Below are 24,784 nucleotides of genomic sequence, written 5' to 3'. Positions count from 1 at the left end.
CTCTTCGTCTGGGTGCTGGAAAGGGCCCGGGGTGAGCCTGTGCCATCATCATTAATACATGTCCTGAGTTTCTCTCTCACCTACTATGGTGCTTAGTAGTACCATGACGCAGTGGGCGGTTTATCACCTATGTCCTTTTAAAGTGAATGAAACGACTCAGTGACCATAGTGACTAGTGGTTTGTCTTTAATTGTGAAGATGAATGAAGGGTTTTGAAGGGGTGATCGTAAGATCCATCTCTCACATTTATAATATATAGTATTTTCTTAAAAGATTGTTTTTGTCCACCTTAAATCAATGTGGGTTCACTTAGGTGAGGCTGCTACACTCCAGAGTTTCTACATTTGTATATTGTATGCATTCTAATTGAGTAAATCATACCTCCCGGGTGGCGCAGTGGTCTAGAGACTCTGGGTTCGCGCCCAGGCTCTGTCGCAGCCGGCAACCGGGAGGTCCGTGGGGCGACGCACAATTGGTATAGCGTCGTCCGGGTTAGGGAGGGTTTAGCCGGTAGGGATATCCTTGTCTCAGTATGCAAAATGTAATAAAATGTATGCACTCTACTGTAAGTCGCTCTGGATAAGAGCTGCTAAATGACTAAAAAATGTAAAAAAATAAATAAATACAACCTGCACAACCCTTCAACCCCTGTATGTAGAGGTGTCATATGCCCAATACAGCCATTTTTTAGACCAATATCAAATCATTTCTGGGTAACAATTAAGTACATTACTGTAATAGATTTCCATTAAAATGGGAAAAAATACAATTTTAGCAAAACAACTATTTCTCAAGCAAATATTTGGCTAGGACTGTCTGGGAGTGAAAACTAGCTGTTATTTGCAGAGAGGTTTTGAACTCTCTTTGTTTTTGGCCTATTAACTCATTTACAACATGGGGATGTCACCATGGAAAGCTGAAACTCCCACCCATGCAAACCTGCTGATTAGAAGGTTCGGTGTGGAATGTATATTCAACCAGCAACTATCAGGAAATAACACTGACAAGAAAAAAAATAACACTTTTACAGTGTTAGTTTCATCAGCTGTTGTACAATATGATATAAAACACAGGAAAACAGAATTTTAACTGCACTGGGCCTTTAAAGACAGTATATGACAGTATATTACAGTAATCCCACCCTCCCCAAAGACGAATACACACACATATGCTTTTTGGGGGATAAGAAGTCTTCAATTAATGAAATATTCTTAAATTCCTGAAAATTACAACACCCTGTCCTGTTGAGGATTTAGCAATGCTAATAAATAAAGTAAAATACACTAAGTGTACAACACATTAAGAAAATCTGCTCTTTCCATGACATCGACTGACCAGGTGAATCTACATGAACACAATGATCCCTTATTGGTGTCACTTGTTAAATCTACTTCAATCAGTGTAGATGAAGGGGAGGAGACAGGTTAAAGAAGGATTTTTAAGCCTTGAGACTCTGGAGACATGGATTGTGTATGTGTGCCATTCAGAGCGTGAATTGGCAAAACAAAATATTTAAGTGCCTTTGAACAAGGTAGTAGGTGACAGGTGCACTGGTTTGTGTCAAGAACTGCAACGCTGCTTGGTTTTTCACACTCAACTGTTTGCTGTGTGTATCCAGCCAACTTGACACAACTGTGGGAAGCATTGGAGTCAACGTGGGCCAGCTTTCGACACCATGTAGAGTCCATGCCCTGACAAATTTATGCTGTTCAAAGGGCAAAATATTAGGTTGGTGTTCTTTTTTTATTTTTTATTTATTTTTATTTAAAATAAAATAAAAATTATCCCATTTTCTCCCAATTTTCGTTGTATCCAATCGCTAGTAATTACTACCTTGTCTCATCGCTACAACTCCCGTACGGGCTCGGGAGAGACGAAGGTCGAAAGCCATGCGTCCTCCGAAGCACAACCCAACCAGCCGTACTGCTTCTTAAAACAGCGCGCCTCCAACCCGGAAGCCAGCCGCACCAATGTGTCGGAGGAAACACCGTGTACCTGGCCCCCTTGGCTGTCCCTACCGGCCAAACCCTCCCTACCCCGGACGACGCTATGCCAATTGTGCGTCGCCCCACGGACCTCCCGGTCGCGGCCGGCTGCGACAGAGCCTGGGCGCAAACCCAGAGACTCTAGTGGCGCAGTTAGCACTGCGATGCAGTGCCCTAGACCACTGCGTCACCCGGGAGGCCCAGGTTGGTGTTCTTAATGTTTTTCACACTCAGTGTAGATTGCAAGTGACAAAGAACTGCACATTTCTGCACATAGAATGATCCCATATGGCTACTGGGCTGGACAGTTAGTTAGGGGACTTCCCTATCAGCAACCGGTTAATTACTGTACTCTGGAGGGGTTACAATTCATGTGTGTGTGTTTGTTAATCAAGAAGTTTTACATTGATTATCTCCCCGTCTAATGAACTCATTAGGACTCTGTTCCAATACCCTCCCCCTAAACGTATGTTTGTGGCTTAGAATGACAGACACCTGCTAACAATGCTGCTGTGCTGTTAATGATGTTGCCATGAGAAAGGTCACTTTGAGAAGGCTATAGACCACCTGCAGGTGCAATGCTTCCAGGTTCCATATATCTTATTGGTTGGTTGATTCTTTATTCCATCAGTTTCATTGTTGATTGTTAATTGCTTGTTCTATCTTTTCAGTTTCATTTTCAGCAAGAGTAAAATGATTGCATTGTCATGCTTCTCACACCCTCACTGCCTAAAAATCTGTTCAACGTGTCTCTTATGGGAAAATGTTTCTCAAGGCTGCTGCAGCTCAGGCTGATGCCCCTACCAAGCACTGTGGTGACAACATGACAAACAGGGTGACTGTCTGAGCCTCAAATCTCTCCTCCCTTGTCTCCCTATCTCCCTCCAATCTCTCCTCTGGTTTCAATCTCTCACCCCAAACTCCATCTCTCTCTCCATTCTCTACATCTCTCCCTGCTCTACACCTCTTCCTCCAATCTCTCTCCCGTCTCTCTGGGTCATAAATCCCCAGCCCAGGCCTGTCTGCCTGGGCTGTCTGCCTGTCAGGGACACCTGTCATCCTGAAGGCCATGGAGCATGTCTCTGCCTGGGGCCTCATTGTCCTTTTATAGCCAATCACATTTCCAGAAGTGATGTTAACCATTAACCTACCAGCCAGCCTCCATACAGCCAGGAAACTGTGTGTCTCTGAATCTACAGTCCACGAGGGCAGTTATTATAGCTACAACAACCTTTTGTTTCTGTCCACGGTTGGTTGGTCGGTAAGGGGGGTTTGCTTTGCTCCAATGGTCTTCCTCGCTCCTATGGGGTAGGGGGTTTGTGTTACTGCTGTTCGATGTGATGTATTGATTTTGAGTCTGACCCCTCCCTACCTGTTGGTAAAGAGCTAATGCCTCTCCATTAGGGTGAAGCACGCACACAATTAAGGATTGCTCTCATGTCTCTCTGTCATGTATTTTAGAGAAAAGCACAGCTTTTCATTGGGTCAGGAGTTGAGCCATTTAGCCCTGTTTTGTTTTATGAGTCTTAGGTCACCAACATATGGTAAGCTTGTATAGTGAGTCCATTCTTCTGGTTGATGTCATCACCGTAATCATCATTATCATCATCATCATGAAGCCATTACTTCCGAATATACCTTCATTCAAGAAAAAAAGAGACAGATTCATGATTTGTGGCTCTTTTTTTTAGGTTTTAATAGTAGGTCCCTTTACATCAAATGTCCCATAGGAGGGAGAGGAGACATTGCACACAAATATCAGAAAAGCAGTAAATAATACTTTCACTTGAAACTAACCGCTACATTAGATATGAGTTTGGAACAGGAGAGGATGCAGAGATCACAAGACAATTTTATACCACACAGTTGCAGACAGACAGTATTAACAATCACCCAGAATAGAGAAAGATAGAACAAGGAATACAGTACAGTAGTTGAGTGAGGAAAGATCAAGAAAGAGTGGTGTGTGGTCGGTCGGTCACTATAGTTTGTGGTTGAACAGCAGGATGGTCATGCTTATGATTAAAGTATCCGGTTGCAGAGCTGTACAGGACAACTGGATAAATGTGTTGCCATGGAGACCTGTCGTGGAGGCAGTAACTAAGTCCCTGGCCCTGGTTGGTTGACTGTAATATTTTGCCTATGTGAGTTTTTACTTAACCAGTGACCGTTTGTTCTGAGTGGTGGATGGTTGTAGTATGTTGGTGGCCTCCCTATAGGCGTGGTCATTAAATAGTTTGGTTGATGTAGACGGTTGGTGTTTGAACATCTGTTTTCTATTGTTCTGTTCATGGCTTCGCGTAACAATTATCATCATTTGTCCTGGCTTTAAAAGTGTCTCGTTTTTTTGTCTTTCACACCCCAACTCATACCCAAAACAGTCACTCTCCCCCGTGTTTTACTCTTCTCAAGGCGTATCTATACAGAGCTTTACCTGACTCGTAGGGATTTGGCAGAGGTGCTGCCATCTTGCAACCACAAAAGGCATACTGACCACTGCTTTATATAGACCTGTGGTAGGCCGAGGTACTACATATCCTCCTTGAGTAGCTAGGGCCATGGACTATGAGGAAGCAGATTTAAAGATCTTAAAATTGCCAACACAGTCAGAAGATAGGGCCTTTAGTTGAACTTTTCACTCCATGCCATTATGGCGTAGCTGGCAACACCTCAAGGAACATCCAACTCTTACTGTATGTCTTCATTTATATTAGCACAGCCTTGAGTTGTTGTTTTGGCAGATAAGAACAGATTTCCCCAATTCTTAAAAAGAGAAAAAAAGCGTATTACTCATGCACATTTCTTCCGACCATTCACCCTGCTACAAAGCTTTTTATAATTATAGTACAGTGTTTTAAAAACAGAAAAAAATGTAAGGTTAGGAAAGTGTCTCACTTCACAAGCCTGAAGATATTGTAGCACATTCAAGCTGTCGCTAGGGCTCCATTTGTGGTTCTACACAAAATGCTGGGGAGGACTAGCTAAGTAAAACTCAACTCCCCTATGTACCTCACATCAACAGAGTTCAGCAGCGACTAGTGTGGGCGAACTGGAGCTCCAAAAGCACATAAAACAAGGCAACAGTAAACATGTAGCCCCCACGAATGATGCAGCTGTCTGAGATATAACGTGACTAACTTATGAATGAACGGACTGAGACAGATCCACAGACCCCTCCCCGGGCTATGTTTTGGGTGCTGAAATCCGTTGTTTTTGTTAAAAACCCTTATGTGACGTCGGAGCTCCAGTCCATCCACTCTCATCTCCGCTCAACTCCCTTGTGTGAAGTACATCGTGGAGTTGAGTTTTACTTGGCTAGGGAGGATGGACTGAGCAGAAGTTTAAATAAATAAGCTATAAAGATCAAATCTGAACATAAGACATTATTTTAAAACAACACACTTTTTAAATTAAGTTTGGCCGATTATACAGATACCTTTCATATTGTATATCTTTAAGAGACTAGATTACATTTTAAAAGTTAGCCAATAATAAATTAAATAAATAACAACTCTTAAAACACTGAGATGAAATAACAAAAATCATGGCCCCCAAAGAAAAGGTTCGCATTAACTGATGTTAACGAAGACAAATCAACAATCGTTTGCACTAACAGGATCACAAAGCGTGCAGCGTAATTCTAAATCAAGATAGTGTCAGAGTCATGGGCAAATCTTGACTATAATTGTCTTGTTCTCTAAATAATTACAATGAATTAAGACAAACGTGTTATGTTTCATAGGCCCCTCAGTGCAGTTGAACCTTCATCTTGCTCTATCTATTTACTCCATCAGTATCAAACTAAACTAACTCTATACAGAGATTATCTGACAGTTGGGGACAGACTCTTGTTAAATTGTGTTTTACGTTTTCTAATCATTCTTACATAGGCTATTTGTCCTCAGTGCATCAATCTTTTACATTCAATTCACTTCCTAAGGCAATAACTTACACGTGTTTTCCCTCGATCCTTTGGTGTATGCAGCTGGGTTAAATCAATTTGATAGATTAGTTATTTAGACAGAGATATAATCAGTGGCTTGAGGCATTGTTTGATGACCTACTATCACACCCAGGAGAGTAACTGATTACATGGGGGGGGGGGGGGGGGGGGGGGGGGAACTGTGACTGTAATCAGTTGTATTGTAATCAGATTACAGATAGTTTTGAAAAACTAGATGACTACTAGTTGGATTACTTTTTAAATTCAGAAAGGATGTTTGCGAAAAATACATTGACACCTTTCTGTTCTCTCAATGACATTCGATTCAGCATTGAACAAAGGCGCAAGTTTAAGGTTGTTCCACCAGAGTGAGTGTCAGAGAAGTCAGAGATCTAGGCCACAAGGCCACACTAGATCTAGGCCACACTAGGCCACAAGTCAGAAATCACTAAGATGACACACCAAATGCGTTTTGATGGATCCTTTGTGTCTTCTTCTAATGTGTCTAAAGGGGAAAGTCATCTAAAAGTAATCAGATTACGTTACTGAGTTTGGGTAATCCAAAATGTATGTTACTGATTACAATTTTGGACAGGTAACTAGTAATTGTAATGGATTACATTAAGAAAGTAACGGCATGTACCAGAATCGTACATATTTTGACGTGTAGTCCCAACCTTGAAGACAAATAGATTTCATCATAATATCTCAATAATTTTGTATTATTGTCATACCTTTTTTTGTCCCCAGTATGAACAAGTATATTCTCATGAATTTTTCTATATTGATTTGACTTGATAATTGGTGCTCATGGGAAATTTTGTTTTCTGAAGAAATCAATCTACGTCAAGAGCACCAATTTATACAGTTGGAGCATTCTATGTTCTCATTTTATGTTCTCTATAGTGGTCAGATCAAATTTTTCATTCCGTACAGGATATTGCTATGACATTTCCTTACTCAAAGTGCACCACAAAGCTGATACTTGTGTCAGGTACTTCTTTTGGGTATTGTGGATTTCATTAAAACAATTATGTTTGCCATTGTTTTTTCAAACCAGAACATCATTTTAATGTAGGCAATGTATATTTCATTAATGTTGGCACACAGCCTTTGTTTAAATTACATGCGTTTACATTTACTCTATGTCTACGTCATCCCTCACCCCAACTCAAAGATACCACTAACAACATGATCCATTTGATCACTAGATCTCTCGGTTACTAGATCATTTGATCAGGAGAGTACAGAGGGTTGTTCCAATCCAAATTACTACGACCCCTTCCCTTCATTAGAAGGTGCTCCCTTGCAGAAACGTCTTGGAACGTCAATAGAGTGCACACTCCAGTGAAGGGAGAAGTTAAGGGAAGAAGAGAAGCATAATTTGGAATGGAACGAGGCCCAGGATCAGGTTCACAGCTCTATCTTGCAGGCGGGGAAGGACTCGTCCTGCATGACCACGGTGGAGCTGGAGGCCAGCACCATGATGTTCAGGTCCTGCTGCTTCTCATGGGTCTCCTGGTACCACTCCCTCATCACCTCTGAGTCATGAGTCGGGATCAGGGTCACCTGCAACAAAGAAGGGTTAGGGTTTGCATACTATTTTTTCACAAAACTCTGAGCATATTAGCTTCATTTTGTTCAGCATTAAGAAGCTAAAAAAGGTTCTGACAGTATTTTCTCAATGTATATTATTTAAGTCTTGTCTATCTTCTCTATGTCACCTCTCTTTCTGATACTATGGGATTTTAACACGGTTATTCTGTTAAATTGACTGTCTCACTGTACCTGCATGTTGTTTCCCCACGTGGCTTTGCCCTCCAGCAGTGAGTCCAGGACAGCTTTGCTTGGCTCCTGGGCCGTCTGGTCATTGCCACTTGCTACATAGTAGGAGGACCTGACTTGTTTGAAGAACTCTGCATCCACATTCTTGGCGCTGCAGTGGTTTGGGATGTAAACCAAATCCATGTACATGGGAGGGCAGTTGGGTATGGGTATTGCAGTTGCTGCCTTTCCACCACCTGAACCTGAGACAGAGATGCAGCTTTGTTAGAAAATCTATGTACATAATGGATGAAAAACATGTGATTCTATACTGAGGCAAACTGAGCTTGAACTTTAAACTTATTTAATCAGAAACTAACCAACGCTTCTAGACTCATGACCAAGTAAGAAAATATATGAGTCTTACCTGATGTGGCACTTTTCACACCCCTGGATGCAGAGCTATTGGTTGCATTTTTGGCATCTTTCCCTTCTCCTACACTTTTCTTAGGAGAGGCCATTACTTTTGAATCCTTTACTTTTGAAAGGCCAGTCTTTCTGACTGGTGAGGAGGACTTGGTCTTGGTAAGCTTCTTCTTCTTAGCTTTCTCAGCTCCCTCTGCCTTTGAGTCCTTGTCCTTAGTCTGGTTGTTGTCGTCAGCGGGCGGCTTGTCAGCCTCCGGATCCACCATGGTGACATCTGGGTGGGCTGGAGACGGAGCAGAGTCCCTGGGAGCCACGGGAGGAGGATCAGCATGTCTGTAAGTCAGGGTCCTGTCTGTTGGTAATGTCTCAGAATCATCCTCAGAGTCTATGTTTGCGTCCGCAGTAATAGAGGGACACTCCTCTGTCCCAGGGGGAACATCCGAATCCGTCTGGGATGGGGCGGATTCACTGATGGAGGTTGGTGGGGTCTCTTCACATTGCTTAGCGTGGAGTTTATTACCAGGGGGTGGAGGTCCTCCACCTGACTTAGCTAGAAGCTTTTCTTCCTCCAGAGGCTTCTCCTCATTCATGAAGTACTCCAAAGGACTGGGGTTGATGAAGGATGGGGACAGCTCTGTCTTAGGGTGGCGGTATTCACAAGAGGTCACAAGGCAAAGGTCAACATCTGTCCTAGACCCAGGAGAGGGGCTCTTCTGGGAGGAGTCTGGGTCCTTGGAACCACCTGCACACTTCTGATAGTCGGAGAGGTTGAAAGAGAGTGGTAGGTAGGATGGGGAGGGAACCTTGGGGCTGACAGGGGATTTGGAATCTCCACCACATTTGAAGGGATTAGTCTCTGCTGCTAAGGGCATATCTGTTTTCTGAGTGAAGCAAGAATAGGAGGGGGAAGAGGGGGAAGACCCTTTCGGGGTGGCAGGGGATTTGTCCATCTGCTGGGCTAAGCCCGGTGACATTTCCCTCATCTGACAAGGCGTAGTTGTCGAGGGGGTGGACTGAGATGCGTCTGATGGGGACGCAGAAGTGGCGCGACCTGAGTCATTGTCTTTGAAAAGCATAGGCTTGTCTACAGTGGGTCTGTACTGTTCGGAGGATCTCAGATCATTCCCCTCTGAGGGGCTGTAGTCCACCTCTGTTGGCCCGTTCTCCGTGGCGCGCAGGCTGCCTGCAGAAGGGTGCTCTGGAGACTGTTTGCTGAAATCTAGGGCTAATGAGTGATCAGGGGACTCCTGGCCAAATGACATGGTGGAATGCTCTGGGGATTTAGGCTCCTGCACTGGTGTCCTTAATTTGGCTGTCTTTGGTGAGATGTCTGGAGAGATTGACATGGGCCTGGGGCTCTCCCCCTTAGGAGAGACCTCTGCCTCCTGAAAAGGGGTTGGAGTCTGAACCACAGAGACAGAAAGGGAGTCCTCCACCTCTGTTGATTCCGGGGAGCCGGCTTCACCGTGGAGAGCAGGGGAAATGTCATCTGTCGTAGGCTCTGGGAATGAGCTGGTGGCCAGTGAGGCGGTGGAAGCCGAGGCGATGTGTGAAAAAGTGTCCTCTGCTACAGCCTCATCTACAGGGCTACCCGATTTATCAGACGTGGTTGCCTCCGAGATCGACATTTTACTCTCCTCTTTGAAACCTGCGAATGGGTTTGTGGATGAGATTGAGGTACTGTCGCTAGCCCCATTTTTCTTATCATCTTGATTCGAGTGCATTGTTGACATATGATCTAAATCAAAGTGTAACTTTCCTTCTACTACAGGAGGCGGGCTCTTGATTGGGGACAGCACCTTCTCTACAGTCGAGGTGTGGTCAGGAATTGGGTCGTCCATGGGGCTGACCCTGTTGGAATCTTCTTTATCACTTGTAACCTCTACAATTACCGGACCGTGGCCATTTGCAGGTGCTATAGAGCCAGCCTTCTCATCCACGGGAGACTGAAAGTAAGGGGTGTGACCAGAGGAATGAGGTGAGGTGGTACCTTCCAATGTCTTGTCATCTGGGCTAGTAGAAGATCCAGCTGCTGCCTTTGATGATCCTGAAAGTGTTGTGCACAGTTCAATTGGTGCCGCGAATCCAGATGAGTATGAGTCAAAGGTTCCTTTGGGAGCTGAAGGGGAGCGGATGAGAGGTGAAGTAGTGGTGAGAACAGAGCTTGCTGAATCAAGACCAAATTTGTCGGACTTGAACCCTTCCTCTTTGTCCTCTTCCAGTGACGATGGTGGAGATATTGTGGATGCAGAAGCGTTGTAGTCCCTGCCTTCGGTGGCATCGCTCTTTGAATGGTCTGACTCTGGGCCGTCGTGTAGTGGAGACAGCCTCTTCCTCCCAAGGTCTCCTAACATTGTTCCTCCAAACCTGGCAAAGTCCTGAGAGGGAGAATCCTCTGTCTCATCGTTAGTAGTCTCGTCACTCATAATGTCCCTTGGAGTGGACATTTCGTCCATTGGAGTTGGCACACTGGAGATCTCAATAGTTGACTGGGTGTGGCCAGATGTAGCAGTGTATGCCTCGTCACGGTTCTCATCATCTGAGGCTGCTTCATCATCAGAGCCAGCTGGAAGGGTCTCATCATGAATAGATGCAGACGGAGAGAGAGGCTCAGACGTTTTGGGAGGCGGTGTCACCGACAGGCCCCACTTCTGTACTTCTCTTTCATTTCTGTTATGATCTTTTCCACATTGGTCTGGCTCTGCATCCTCGTCCTCAGAGTCCTCATCTTCACTGTCATCAGCATGTTTATGGTTGTCCATTTCCCTTCTCATTGGCTCATGGACCTCTTCTGTCTCTCCCTTCTCTTCATAATCTAGCCCAGTTCCCTCATCTTCAAACTTCTCACTGCCGCTGCCGCTCAACTTCCCTTTATGCTCTTGTTCCTCTGGAGTCTCCCCGCTTTCTCCTTCATGCTCAGTGGTTGTGATCCCCTCATCCAGAGACTCTGCTGCTTCAGGGGACTCCTTAGAGTGCATGAGGTCCTCTCTGTGGATCACCACCGGCTCTTCTTCGTGAAAGATCTCCTCTTCTTTGAGCTCTTCAAAGTCCTTAGTGAGGTCCTCTGGAGAAGACATCATGGCTCTTTCTGTCTCAAGGACCTCCGCAGCACAAGTGGCGGTGGCTACCACTCCTGCTATGACAGCTGCAGCTCCTGCAACAGCGGATTTAGCATCTGTGGCCTTGAGGTCCTTCTTGGTGACTTTTGGTTTTGCCTTGGACTTGAAAGGGCTTCCAAAGTCTTTCTTTGTAGTGTCATCTTTTTTCAGAGATTTTGGTTTTGCTGCAAGTTTTTTCCCTTCGCCTAAAGCAGATGGAGTATTTTTTAAATCCTTGGATGGCTTCTTCATGTCTTTCTTTAGATCGTCTTTCTTTTGCTCCTTATTCTCTTCCTTCCTCACCTTCATGGGGGAATCCCTCCTGAAATCTCTATCTTTCTTTAAAATGTCTTTCTTTACCTTCTGTTCTTTTTTGGGTGTTTCTTGCTTCTGTTCTGTTTTGGGTGTTTCTTCCTTTTTAGATGTTAGCTTATCATCTTTCTTTGCTACCTCTTTCTTTACCTCCTTTTCATCATTTTTCTTTTCTACAGACTTCCTGGGTTCTTTTTTGATAATCTTCTCCTTAAGAGCTTTTGGTTTCATTTCAGCCTTCTTCTTTTCTGGAGTTTCAGTAGTTGGCTCTGCTTTCACCTTCACTTCTTTTTCCGGTGCCTTCGCTTTTTCCTTTTTCACCAAAGGTTTGTCTTTTTTCTCAAATTTGTTAGTCTTTTCTTGAGCCGATTCTGCATCTGTCTTTGCCTTCTCTGGAGCCTCCTCCTTTGACTCCTTTTTGAAACTTTTGCTTGGTGATGGCCTAGAGACTGACTTCAGACTCTCCTTGCTGTCAGTTTTATGTTTCAGCTTTGCTTGCTTTAGAGCTGGTGCCAAGTTAGAAGATAGCTCCTTCTGGGTGACAACTGGCTGCTTCAAGAAGTCCAAGTGTTTTAGTTTTTCCAAACCTTCAAGGATGTGATACTGAGAGGCATTGCCTGGAAACAGGACACGTACTATCTTCTCTGAAGGGTTTGATGGGTGCCACACAATCAAGGAAGAGATTGAGGTCATATAAGAAATTGGGAGCTCCGATTCTTTTCCATTGGGCAGAATAACAGTGGAGTTGTCTTTCTCGCTGCCTGTCCACTGCTTCATAAAATGTTGCAGCTCCTTGCTGTTCTTCGACGGGTTCAGCACATACATCTCAAGCTTCCCCACGCCCATTTTCTGGAACAGAATGATGGGTTCGATAGTGTTACCGACCGGCCTCTGCAAAGGCTCGGGCCTCAGATTCAACTTGCTCAGGTAATGGAGTGTGTGTGCTGCCTCTTCAATGTTCCTCCTCACCCTGAAGTTGGGTTCAGCAGGGTTCCCCAGATTATCAGGGGTGTTCAAGAACACAACCCCAATGTCTGGGGATATGAGGTTCTTCAACCAGTCGCCAGTAGCTTGGGAACCCTGTGACTGCTCTTCCTCCAGCTCAGCCATCTTCCTCTGGAGCATACTGTTGATGCCTGGCAGGTTGTCGTCCCCGATGTGGGTCAGGAGGATGGAGTCTACCCGGTCTAGGTGTCTCACCAGCTTCCAGAAACAGGACTTGCGGTCGGAGCCCCCGTTGATGAGCATGTTGAACCCATTCACCGCAAAGAGGGCAGAGTCGCCGTGGCCGCCAGGGAAAATGTAGCAGCATGGTTTTGAGAGCTTCAGGAAACCGCCAGAGGTCGGAGGCTCCAGCATGTCAAATGGCGATGGGATTTCTACTGACTCCGACAGGTATTCTGTGAACTCTGAGAGACCTTCCATCTCTGGGAGTATCAGTGGTGAGTTGAGCTTCATGTTGATGAAGTCTTGTAGGTTGTGTTTGTCCAAGTTGGAGTTTTTCCAGTCACCTTGCTCAGGGCAATAGAGGGTTAGGCTTGCCTTGTTTGCTGGGCGAATAGTGCTAAGTAATTCACCAATCTGGGGATAAGAGAGAGATATTTGGAGACATGGGATTAAAATCATGAGACTATGATCAAACAGAACATATTCACAATTATGACAGATATCAGAGGAATTGTATTCCATCAGATGTAATCATGAGGTTTGCACATTGAGAGGTCAGTAAACTTCAGCAGATCATGAACAATACTGCAAACTGTAACATTATAATGAAACAGTAATTGCTTAGTGAACTATTTGCTCAATTTTACTCACCTCTTGGTCTGTGAATATATCTATGAAGTTGAAGAAAGAGAAGGAGCCAGACTGCAAAATCAGTGCTCCTGTGTTTTCAAAGCTTTGTCCTGAAAGCACCAACAGCTTGTTTCTGGCTGTGTCTGAGATCATCTGACAAACCTATGCAGAAAAAAGGGAAAACATGTCAGAATGAAAGCCACATCTGTATCATTGGAGTTTCAGTGCAATTGTGGCATGAATTTATTTTGGAATCACAGTCCGTATTGCTCAGTTGGTAGAGCATGGTGCTATCAACGCCAGGGTTGTCGGTTCGATTCCCACAGGGTACCAGTATGAAAAATGTATGCACTCTACTGTAAGTCACTCTGGATAAGAGTGTCTGCTAAATGACAAAAAATTATAACTAATATAAAACATTTAATTAAAAGTTTATGCTCAGAGACAATCTTTAGTGAGCTTGGAAAATGCTGTTAGCTGTAAAAATAGAAAAGTCTGATGCAACGGTAAATGTTGTACTTTATGTCTGTAATCCTTGTAGTCCATTTCAAAGTGAATTTGTCATGTCAATGTCCACTTAGCCTTTTACTGCCAACAATCTTAATTAGAAACAGCACCCATTTCACTTCAATCAAATCCATTAGATAATTAGTGTAGTCGCTCTCTTTCACTCTCTCTCTCTCTAGTGCCCAGCCTTTTATCCTCTTCACAGGCATGGACTGTTCCGGAATGCTAGACAGGGTCAAACCTGCAGTACTGTGAGATATTATTAATGCACAGATTGCAGACACCGCCAGGCAGGAAGGGAAGCTGGAAGAGTGAAAGAAAGGATTGACAGATCTAACCTTGTGTAACAGCCTTCCGTTTCTCTTTTCAATTTTCAACCTTCTAGTAATTTTGGTGAATTCACTTAGTAAAATGCTGCACTGCAAAGTAAATATATATAGGGACAAAACAGTAACCTAGAATCCAAATAGAATAGAATTATGTTTCGCTCATGTTTCACTATTCGGTCAGTATTTAGATTAGATTCCAGGCCAGAATCTGGAACCTATCTGTTGGTTGAGTAAACCAAGGCAGTATTCTTCGTCCCCAGAGCTTCTTATTGTGATGGTTCTATTCTAGTCCACATAGCAGAGTAGCAGAAAACAAAGGACTGGGGAGGATAATTGGCCAATTAAGCGTGCCAAGCAGTCATCCATTTCAAGTTGCAGTTGCTTTGAAATGTGTTTATGTCTATGAAGATGTCTTCTATGTATGGGAGTCAAGAGTATGTTTGTGCAGGCATTCTTGCGGTGTGAGAGAAGGAGGTAAGTTGAGAGGAACAAACAGATCAGGAGTAGAAATGTCTCCATAAAGGAGTGTAGAAAATATCAATGAGACCATACAGTACCATTCCATCTATCCAGGGTTGTGTTCAGTAAAGGGAAAATGTTTTGAAGAGCTTTGAAATGTTTTGAAACAGTGAGGTGCTAACCTGAGCTCGTTCAATAAGAACATATTTTATTTGGTTCTTTTGCAAAGCCTTTTGCTACAATGAGCCCTACTGAATGTAACCCAGGTGTGTTTGAATGGAATGTACTTACCTCAGTGCTGACAGCTTCATCTGAGGGGTTGATAAGCACTACTGTCTCGAGAACGCTGCTTTTGTGGTGAAGAATTCTCTGCCCTGAAAACAACACAGGGATACGGAACAACTAAATCAATGTGTGTTGTGGGGAAAAAACTATCAACACAATGTCCAGATCAATCTAAAATTATATGCTTTAATTATTTCTGATTTTTCTGATAGTGGGTGCATGTAAAAGCATGTTTTAAAGGGATAGTTCAGGATTTTGGCTGAGGCCCTTTATCTACTTCCCCAGAGTCAGATGAAGTAGTGGATACCAACATATATACACTACATGTCAAAGGTTTTAGGACACCTACGCATTCAAGAGTTTCTTTATTTTTACTATTTTCTACATTGTAGAATAATAGTGAAGACATCAAACCTATGAAATAACACATATGGAATCATGTAGTATAAAAAGTGACCTCCTGGGCCATATACAGCGTTCCTCACTGAGTTCCCTGAATTCCTATCGGACCTTGTAGTCATAGCAGATAATATTCAAATTTTTGGTTTTTGATTTTAATATTGACATGGAAAAGTCCACAGACCCACTCCAAAAGGCTTTCGGAGCCATCATCGACTCAGTGGGTTTTGTCCAACATGTCTCTGGACCTACTCACTGTCACAGTCATACTCTGTACCTGGTTTTGTCCCATGGAATAAATGTTGTAGATCTTAATGTTTTTTCTCATAATCCTGGACTATCGGACCACCATTTTATTACGTTTGCAATCGCAACAAATAATCTGCTCAGACCCCAACCAAGGAGCATCAAAAGTCGTGCTATAAATTCTCAGACAACACAAAGATTCCTTGATGCCCTTCCAGACTCCCTCTGCCAACCCAAGGACGTCAGAGGACAAAAATCAGTTAACCACCTAACTGAGGAACTCAATTTAAACTTGTGCAATACCCTAGATGCAGTTGCACCCCTAAAAACTAAAGACATTTATCATAAAAAACTAGCTCCACGATATACAGAAAATACCCGAGCTCTGAAGCAAGCTTCCAGAAAATTGGAACGGAAACTGCGCCACACCAAACTGGAAGTCTTCCGACTAGCTTGGAAAGACAGTACCGTACAGTATCGAAGAGCCCTCACTGCTGCTCGATCATCCTATTTTTCCAACTTAATTCAGGAAAATAAGAACAATCCGAAATTTATTTTTGATACTGTCGCAAAGCTAACTAAAAAACAGCATTCCCCAAGTGAGGATGGCTTTCACTTCAGCAGTAAGAAATTCATGAACTTCTTTGAGGAAAAGATCATGATCATTAGAAAGCGAATTACGGACTCCTCTTTAAATCTGCGTATTCCTCCAAAGCTCAGTTGTCCTGAGTCTGCACAACTCTGCCAGGACCTAGGATCAAGAGAGACACTCAAGTGTTTCAGTACTATATCTCTTGACACAATTATGAAAATAATCATGGCCTCTAAACCTTCAAGCTGCATGCTGGACCCTATTCCAACTAAACTACTGAAAGAGCTGCTTCCTGTGCTTGGCCCTACTATGTTGAACATAATAAATGTCTCTCTATCCACCGGATGTGTACCAAACTCACTAAAAGTGGCAGTAATAAAGCCTCTCTTGAAAAAGCCAAACCTTGACCCAGAAAATATAAAAAACTATCGGCCTATATCGAATCTTCCATTCCTCTCAAACATTTTAGAAAAAGCTGGTGCGCAGCAACTCACTGCCTTCCTGAAGACAAACAATGTATACGAAATGCTTCAGTCTGGTTTTAGACCCCATCATAGCACAGAGACTGCACTTGTGAAGGTGGTAAATGACCTTTTAATGGCGTCAGATCGAGGCTCTGCATCTGTCCTCGTGCTCCTAGACCTTAGTGCTGCCTTTGATACCATCGATCACCACATTCTTTTGGAGAGATTGGAAGCCCAAATTGGTCTACACGGACAAGTTATGGCCTGGTTTAGATCTTATTTGTCGGAAAGATATCAGTTTGTCTCTGTGAATGGTTTGTCCTCTGACAAATCAACTGTAAATGTCGGTGTTCCTCAAGGTTCCGTTTTAGGACCACTATTGTTTTCACTATATATTTTACCTCTTGGGGATGTCATTTGAAAACATAATGTTAACTTTCACTGCTTTGCGGATGACACATAGCTGTACATTTCAATGAAACATGGTGAAGCCCCAAAATTGCCCTCGCTAGAAGCCTGTGTTTCAGACATAAGGAAGTGGATGGCTGCAAACTTTCTACTTTTAAACTCAGACAAAACAGAGGTGCTTGTTCTAGGTCCCAAGAAACAAAGAGATCTTCTGTTTAATCTGACAATTAATCTTGATGGTTGTAAATTCATCTCAAATAAAACTGTGAAGGACCTCGGCGTTACTCTGGACCCTGATCTCTATTTTTACGAACATATTAAGACTGTTTCAAGGACAGCTTTTTTCCATCTACGTAACAATGCAAAAATCAGAAACTTTCTGTACAAAAATTATGCAGAAAAATGTATCCATGTTTTTGTTACTTCTAGGTTAGACTACTGTAATGCTCTACTTTCCGGCTACCCGGATAAAGCACTAAATAAACTTCAGTTAGTGCTAAATACGGCTGTTAGAATCCTGACGAGAACCAGAAAAGTTGATCATATTACTCCAGTGCTAGCCTCCCTACACTGGCTTCCTGTTAAGGCAAGGGCTGATTTCAAGGTTTTACTGCTAACCTACAAAGCATTACATGGGCTTGCTCCTACCTATCTTTCCGATTTGGTCCTGCCGTACATATCTACACGCACGCTACGGTCACAAGACGCAGGCCTCCTAATTGTCCCTAGAATTTCTAAGCAAACAGCTGGAGGCAGGGCTTTCTCCTATAGAGCTCCATTTTTATGGAATGGTCTGCCTACCCATGTGAGAGATGCAGACTCGGTCTCAACCTTTAAGTCTTTACTGAAGACTCATCTCTTCAGTGGGTCATATGATTGAGTGTAGTCTGGCCCAGGAGTGTGAAGGTGAAAGAAAAGGCTCTGGAGCAACGAACCGCCCTTGCTGTCTCTGCCTGGCCGGTTCCCCTCTCTCCACTGGGATTCTCTGCCTCTAACCCTATTACAGGGGCTGAGTCACTGGCTTACTGGTGCTCTTTCATGCCGTCCCTAGGAGGGGTGCGTCACTTGAGTGGGTTGAGTCACTGACGTGATCTTCCTGTCTGCGTTGGCGCCCCCCCTTGGGTTGTGCCGTGGCGGAGATCTTTGTGGGCTATACTCGGCCTTGTCTCAGGATGGTAAGTTGGTGGTTGAAGATATCCCTCTAGTGGTGTGGGGGCTGTGCTTTGGCAAAGTGGGGTTGGGGTTATATCCTTCCTTTTTGGCCCTGTCCGGGGGTATCATCGGATGGGGCCACAGTGTCTCCTGACCCCTCCTGTCTCAGCCTCCAATATTTATGCTGCAGTAGTTTATGTGTCAGGGGGCTAGGGTCAGTTTGTTATATCTGGAGTACTTCTCCTGTCTTATCCGGTGTCCTGTGTGAATTTATGTATGCTCTCTCTAATTCTCTCTTTCTCTCTCTCTCTCGGAGGACCTGAGCCCTAGGACCATGCCTCAGGACTACCTGGCATGATGACTCCTTGCTGTCCCCAGTCCACCTGGCCATGCTGCTGCTCCAGTTTCAACTGCTCTGCCTGCGGCTATGGAACCCTGACCTGTTCACCGGACGTGCTACCTGTCCCAGACCTGCTGTTTTCAACTCTCTAGAGACAGCAGGTGCGGTAGAGATACTCTTAATGATCGGCTATGAAAAGCCAACTGACATTTACTCCTGAGGTGCTGACTTGCTGCACCCTCGACAACTACTGTGATTATTATTATTTGACCATGCTGGTCATTTATGAACATTTGAACATCTTGGCCATGTTCTGTTATAATCTCCACCCGGCACAGCCAGAAAAGGACTGGCCACCCCTCATAGCCTGGTTCCTCTCTAGGTTTCTTCCTAGGTTTTGGCCTTTCTAGGGAGTTTTTCCCAGTCACCGTGCTTCTACACCTGCATTGCTTGCTGTTTGGGGTTTTAGGCTGGGTTTCTGTACAGCACTTTGAGATATCAGCTGATGTAAGAAGGGCTATATAAATACATTTTATTTGATCAAAATGGTATCCACAAGTTTATCTGACTCTGGGGAAGTAGATAAAGGGCCTCACTACCAAAATCCCAAACTTTATATGGCCCTATTAAGCAGAGGCTATAGTTGCAGCAGATAAGTATTACTCACTTGCCAAGGATGCACACAGACAATTACCCTCTTACCCTGTCACCAACCACCCACCCCAGCCACTCCCAAGTCAACCAGGGAATCAGTGAGAAAGAACCGTCTCTTTGTACTCTCTTAGTTTCAGTTTTATCTAACAACTCCAGTCTCTCTCGCTCTCCCAAACATGCAGGCCATGGAAGAACTGGGACATTTTCAGCTTCCAGGAATTGTGTACAGATCCCTGGCAACAGCTCTGGTGGACACGCTCCCTCAAAACTTGAGACATCTGTGGCATTTTGTTGTGTGACAAAACTGCACATTTTAAAGTGGCCTTTTATTGTCCCCAGCACAAGGTGCATCTGTTTAATGATCATGCTGTTGCTCACTAACAGGGATGTAAACAAATGTGTGCACAAAATGTAAGCGAAGTATTTCTGGGATCTTTTATTTCAGCTCATGAAACATGGGACCAACACTTTACATGTTGCGGTTATATTTTTGTTCAGTGTACATTGAATAGACGTTAAACTGGCGTATGTGCCCAGTGGGAATCTTTCAGCAGCTTGCTTTATCTTAATCCTTTCCTTCACCAGTATTATATCTTAAGAACTACTGGGTAACCCTTCAACATGTAAATGCAGTAATTCAGTGTTCTTAAGCCAGATCTGATAATAGTCCACAATTTCGTGATAAAACAGGACCTGTACTTCCTGATAACTACCCAATCAAGAAGTGAATATAACAAGAGCAGCATGGGAATATAACATCAATACAAAACTGTCACGTTGTCTATATTTCATTTGATTGTATGTTTCTGCCCTTTGTCTGTGCTCCTCTGGTCCAGGTGGCACCAACACACTGAGGGCAACTACAGACTCATCATTCACCTACAGTAGGGGAGATGCCTTCCTTTAACCACCTGAGTGGCATCCCAATCCATCTTTCTCTCGGTTTCCTTATCCTCTCTCCTTTCACTCATTGTGGCAATACTGCTACATGAGTTAACTGAAGAGCCTGGTCTTTGTTCCTCATAATTTACAAAAACTGTGCTTGATTCTATCACATATCGTAACATGATAACAGTCGTAAAAGCTTAAGTTCTATCGCTATGGCAAAACCAGCCCATGGTTTGTAACGCTAACAACCGGATTCCAACAGAACAGAATTAATAGAAATACAGTGCTTGCTCAGTTGGAGGTTGAGTTCTGGGTCGGGGAATCTGCTGCTCTGTTGGTATATTGAAAGAATACAAGAGTCATGTGATTATCTCAGAGAGAGAGTGTCTGGTCTCTAGGGGTTCTGTACTGCAGTAGGTTCTGGCTGCAGTAAGTTCTGGCTGCAGGGCCCATTCATCCGTACATATTTCATATTCTATGTAGATCCTCCTCCTCATCACAGAGCTGTACCCATTAACCCTCCTGCTATTGCTTCTCCCTGAGGAGTGTCCCCCACTGTGGAGGAGGTGCTCTATTCACTGCCGCTAACGCTAGACTGGCTCCAACATCATGATTGGCCTAACATATCAGAGGAATAGATTCAGCTAGATGGTAATGTTTCTCTTTTTAGTTGGATATCCTGTCATTTATCATTTCTTTTTTGTTTAACAAACCTTCAACTGCCAAGGATTAGGCACTATAATTTAGAAAGGAGGAATGTGTTGCGCAGACGCATCTCCTAGGGCTCTATTCAATCTGCATCGCTGAGGCGTTACAGATTTCCCAATAGAAAGATCATTTCTATTTCCATGCCGCGTTTACCGTGAATGCAGTCTCCGCTAAAGCGGTAACATTGCCTTTAAATTTAAATCGCGCTGTAAAGCTGAACTTCGGCGATGCGGACTGAATAGAGCCCGTAGTCTAATACTTTCAGTTTAATTTATGGTGGAAATGTTATGTCATGTATGGGTGGTTCTTGTATTGGATAGCTCCCTGTAGGGTCTACAGCTTTAGATACTGACACTCAGACTGCTGATGTAAATCCACAGTGCTTATCATTATTATTCCAGGGAGAGATTTGTGATTTTAATATTGTGGAACAAGTTCAGTCAAGTTCAAAATAACTGGTGTGTCTTTAACGCTGCACTGTACCTCTTAGTGCAGTTCAAAGCTGGAGCTAATACTGTATTCACTTGCTGTGTATTCATTTGTTTTCTAAGGCTGGCGTAACAGCATCAGATATATTACTTTAAACCCCCAGGGAGAATGTTTCAAACCCAGCAGAACCGGCACCCTATAACTAGAGCCTCAGGATTTCTGTATGAGAATACTAAGTGACTGAGGGAAACAACCTTTAGCTTGTCTGTAATTATCTCCATACACAAACAGGCTATTTCTCTACCTGCCCCTGTTGTATTAGCAGGCTGAAGCTAATGGAATGGAAAAGTAGGTGTTTTGTCCCCTTTTTCTGGTTCTCTATGTAGATCAAGTGTTTTGGTTATTTCCCTACTTTACTTTTCTACAGAGAACATGGGGAAGGACCCCAAAACAAAATCCTTAAACTAAGCTACAAGGAGTATTAGGCCACAGTCCTAGCAAGTATTTTTCTACAAACACAACTAACATGGCCATTTCCCTCTTGGAAAATAATGTCAAAAGAAAGAGAAAACGAAAAAGGAAGGGCCACTGAAGCTAGATTGACCCCTAACCTTTACAGTGGCTCTGTCAATAAAAGGCCCCTCTCTGCTCCCCTCCTCCACCCTCTCCATCCCTCCAAACCCTCCACTGCCCTCTCAGTGGGAGGAGAGGTAATGTAACACGCATCACTGCACATTATCCATATGACTGAGCAGAAAAATTGTCCAGCTAGCTACGTACCTAGCTAGTTGTCCAATCACTAAGCCACTAGGCAAGGGAGTTCCTTTAAAATAACAGATGAAATGAGAGAAAATATTCTCCATTGTGTAAGAACAATCTTGGAACGCAAGTACGATCAATCTGCTCTTCAGCTGGGGTCCTATTTCTCTTTAGATCTTTACTGTCTGTCTTCGTATCCATCCATCCATCCCCTGTCGATCTGTCACCTCATCTTTCTTTCAACTGAATCCAGAGGTCCCTTGACATTTCACAGACCCTAGGCACCATTTCCAATGTCTCTCGACCTCATCCCACTCTCTCTTCTCTAAACCAGACACTGTTTAGGCTATTTTACTGAAAAGGCACACAGAAGAAAAAATGACTACAGTAGACTGATTTAGCAAATGTAACAGTGCCTGGTACGGCTGTTGGTCCACAATAACGACACTGTCCAACTTGTACTGAACTAAAAATAGGAGTGCAAAGTGATGCCACAAAACAACCAGTCTATTCAATCTCTTCTCATATTTGAGAGGAGGACACAATTGCAGATTATTAATAGCGATGGCAACTGCAACAACTCAGTTTACAGCTAGAATGGCTGAAGATAGTTGGTGATCTAAACTATTGCATGCATTAATAATAACAATAGATGTCTTTTATATAGCGCTTCTCATTAAAAGTAGAATCTCAAAGTCACTTTAAAAACAAAATAATCAAAAATCTATTCAACAAAACAAATGTAGGGATCTGGCCATTCTTGGGTGATGGTCTTCCACAGTTGTAGATGATAGACAGTTCAGAGATATAGTATATTGAGAGGAGGGAGCACAGATGGTACAGCCAGACAGAGAGGTAGAGACATCTGACAGACAGGGAGGTAGAGACATCTGACAGACAGGGAGGTAGAGACATCTGACAGACAGGGAGGTAGAGACATCTGACAGACAGAGAGGTAGAGACATCTGACAGACAGGGAGGTAGAGACATCTGACAGACAGGGAGGTAGAGACATCTGACAGACAGAGAGGTAGAGACATCTGACAGACAGAGAGGTAGAGACATCTGACAGACAGAGAGGTAGAGACATCTGACAGACAGGGAGGTAGAGACATCTGACAGACAGAGAGGTAGAGACATCTGACAGACAGAGAGGTAGAGACATCTGACAGACAGAGAGGTAGAGACATCTGACAGACAGGGAGGTAGAGACATCTGACAGACAGGGAGGTAGAGACATCTGACAGACAGGGAGGTAGAGACATCTGACAGACAGAGAGGTAGAGACATCTGACAGACAGGGAGGTAGAGACATCTGACAGACAGGGAGGTAGAGACATCTGACAGACAGGGAGGTAGAGACATCTGACAGACAGGGAGGAAGAGACATCTGACAGACAGGGAGGTAGAGACATCTGACAGACAGGGAGGTAGAGACATCTGACAGACAGAGAGGTAGAGACATCTGACAGACAGAGAGGTAGAGACATCTGACAGACAGAGAGGTAGAGACATCTGACAGACAGGCAGGTAGAGACATCTTACAGACAGGCCACAGAGCTCTTCATCCGGCACCTCATGGTCTTCTACAGTTACAGCTCCTCCTCCGTAGATAGGTTGGATCGTCAACAACTGAAATGAAGCTCCCACCTGGGTGATGCTTCGGCGAGTGTAAAAGCGCCAGTAAGACCACCACACCTCATTAGTTATAAAGCTACATGTCAAGTGACTTGAAGTGTGATAAATAAATTAGTAATAAAACAAATAATGTTGATTATTGCATTATCTAGATATATAGATCATCTTTAAAGTTCTCCACAAATGGGCCTCATGTTCTCATATACAGTACAGTACATCCATGACAATCTGATCTGAAGACAATTAAAGCATGACAAACTGATCTGACTTTTTCATTGATATTGATTGGAATCTGCCATGTTGTCTTTCTCTATCACATCCCAGAAGGGAAGGAGGGTTGATAGATTGGGTGTTGAGCGAGAGATGACTTCTTAATTCTCCAGTTGTTCTTTAGTCAGCTCTGCTGTCTGCAGCAAAGCCTGAGTACAGGAATGGATACTTACAGTATCATATAGCCATCTGCTGTTTGCATAGCTAACTCCCTGTGTGGCAGTGGGGCTCTCCTCCCTCCATCCCTCTGCTTTCCCTCCCTCCATCCTTCTCCTTTCTCTCCATCCTCCTTTCTCTAATTCCCTGTCCCTCCTTCCTCTAACGGGTCTGTGCTAGCTGATGCAATTTGATGGACAACAGATCATCTATCAAGCAGACTGGTAATTGCATTCTCCCTCTCTCCCTCCTCTGCTGAGGACCGATCATGCTTCATGCGAGAAAAACAACGAGTGACATTCATGTTCTCCAGATGTCTGTTTATGCAATGATTCAATTGTTTTCATTAACTGTGTGTAATAGCACTATTAGTATGTAGGCGTTTTATGCTTTTAAAGCTCAACATTAGCACAGGTGCATTTGCTTAAATTGTGTGTTAATTTGATCTATTGGGGAAGCAGGGTTAAAACCAGACCAACGAAGGCAGTTTAAAAGCATACCAGCATACCACATTTTATACATGAAAAACACAATCATTTATACAGTATGCAAAATGCTAATAGACATTCCTCGTCATTTTTCTGTTGGGAGCTTATTATCTCGATTATCTTTAATTACACTTCAGGTTATGGGGAATGCCAGGTGAGTATAGCATACACGTATCATAAATCCTTATCACTATATTATTAGACTACCAAAACTTATACTGAAACACGGTGAAAATATTTTACTGTCTACTCCAGTGAGAGAGAAAGACAGTTGTGGAGAAGGCTAGA

General features: G+C 43.6%; 1 protein-coding gene across 1 annotated transcript in view; it reads right to left on the bottom strand.

The window, feature by feature from the left end:
- Positions 1-3,656: 3,656 nt before the first annotated feature.
- Positions 3,657-24,784, bottom strand: part of LOC129818126 (microtubule-associated protein 1B-like) — a 39,370-nt gene continuing 18,242 nt past the window's right edge. Inside the window, exons 3-7 of the mRNA XM_055873727.1 lie at positions 14,912-14,994; positions 13,347-13,487; positions 8,120-13,109; positions 7,717-7,955; positions 3,657-7,497 (exon numbers count right to left, since the gene is read on the bottom strand). Of these exons, the coding sequence (XP_055729702.1) occupies positions 7,342-7,497; positions 7,717-7,955; positions 8,120-13,109; positions 13,347-13,487; positions 14,912-14,994 (5,609 nt within the window). The 3' untranslated portion in view covers positions 3,657-7,341. The remainder of the gene's footprint in view (positions 7,498-7,716; positions 7,956-8,119; positions 13,110-13,346; positions 13,488-14,911; positions 14,995-24,784) is intronic.

Source organism: Salvelinus fontinalis, chromosome 21 (assembly GCF_029448725.1).
Source record: "Salvelinus fontinalis isolate EN_2023a chromosome 21, ASM2944872v1, whole genome shotgun sequence".
Taxonomy (NCBI): Eukaryota; Metazoa; Chordata; class Actinopteri; order Salmoniformes; family Salmonidae; genus Salvelinus; species Salvelinus fontinalis.
Note: the sequence above shows the minus strand (reverse complement) of the source record. Positions and strands in the feature narration are given on the sequence as shown.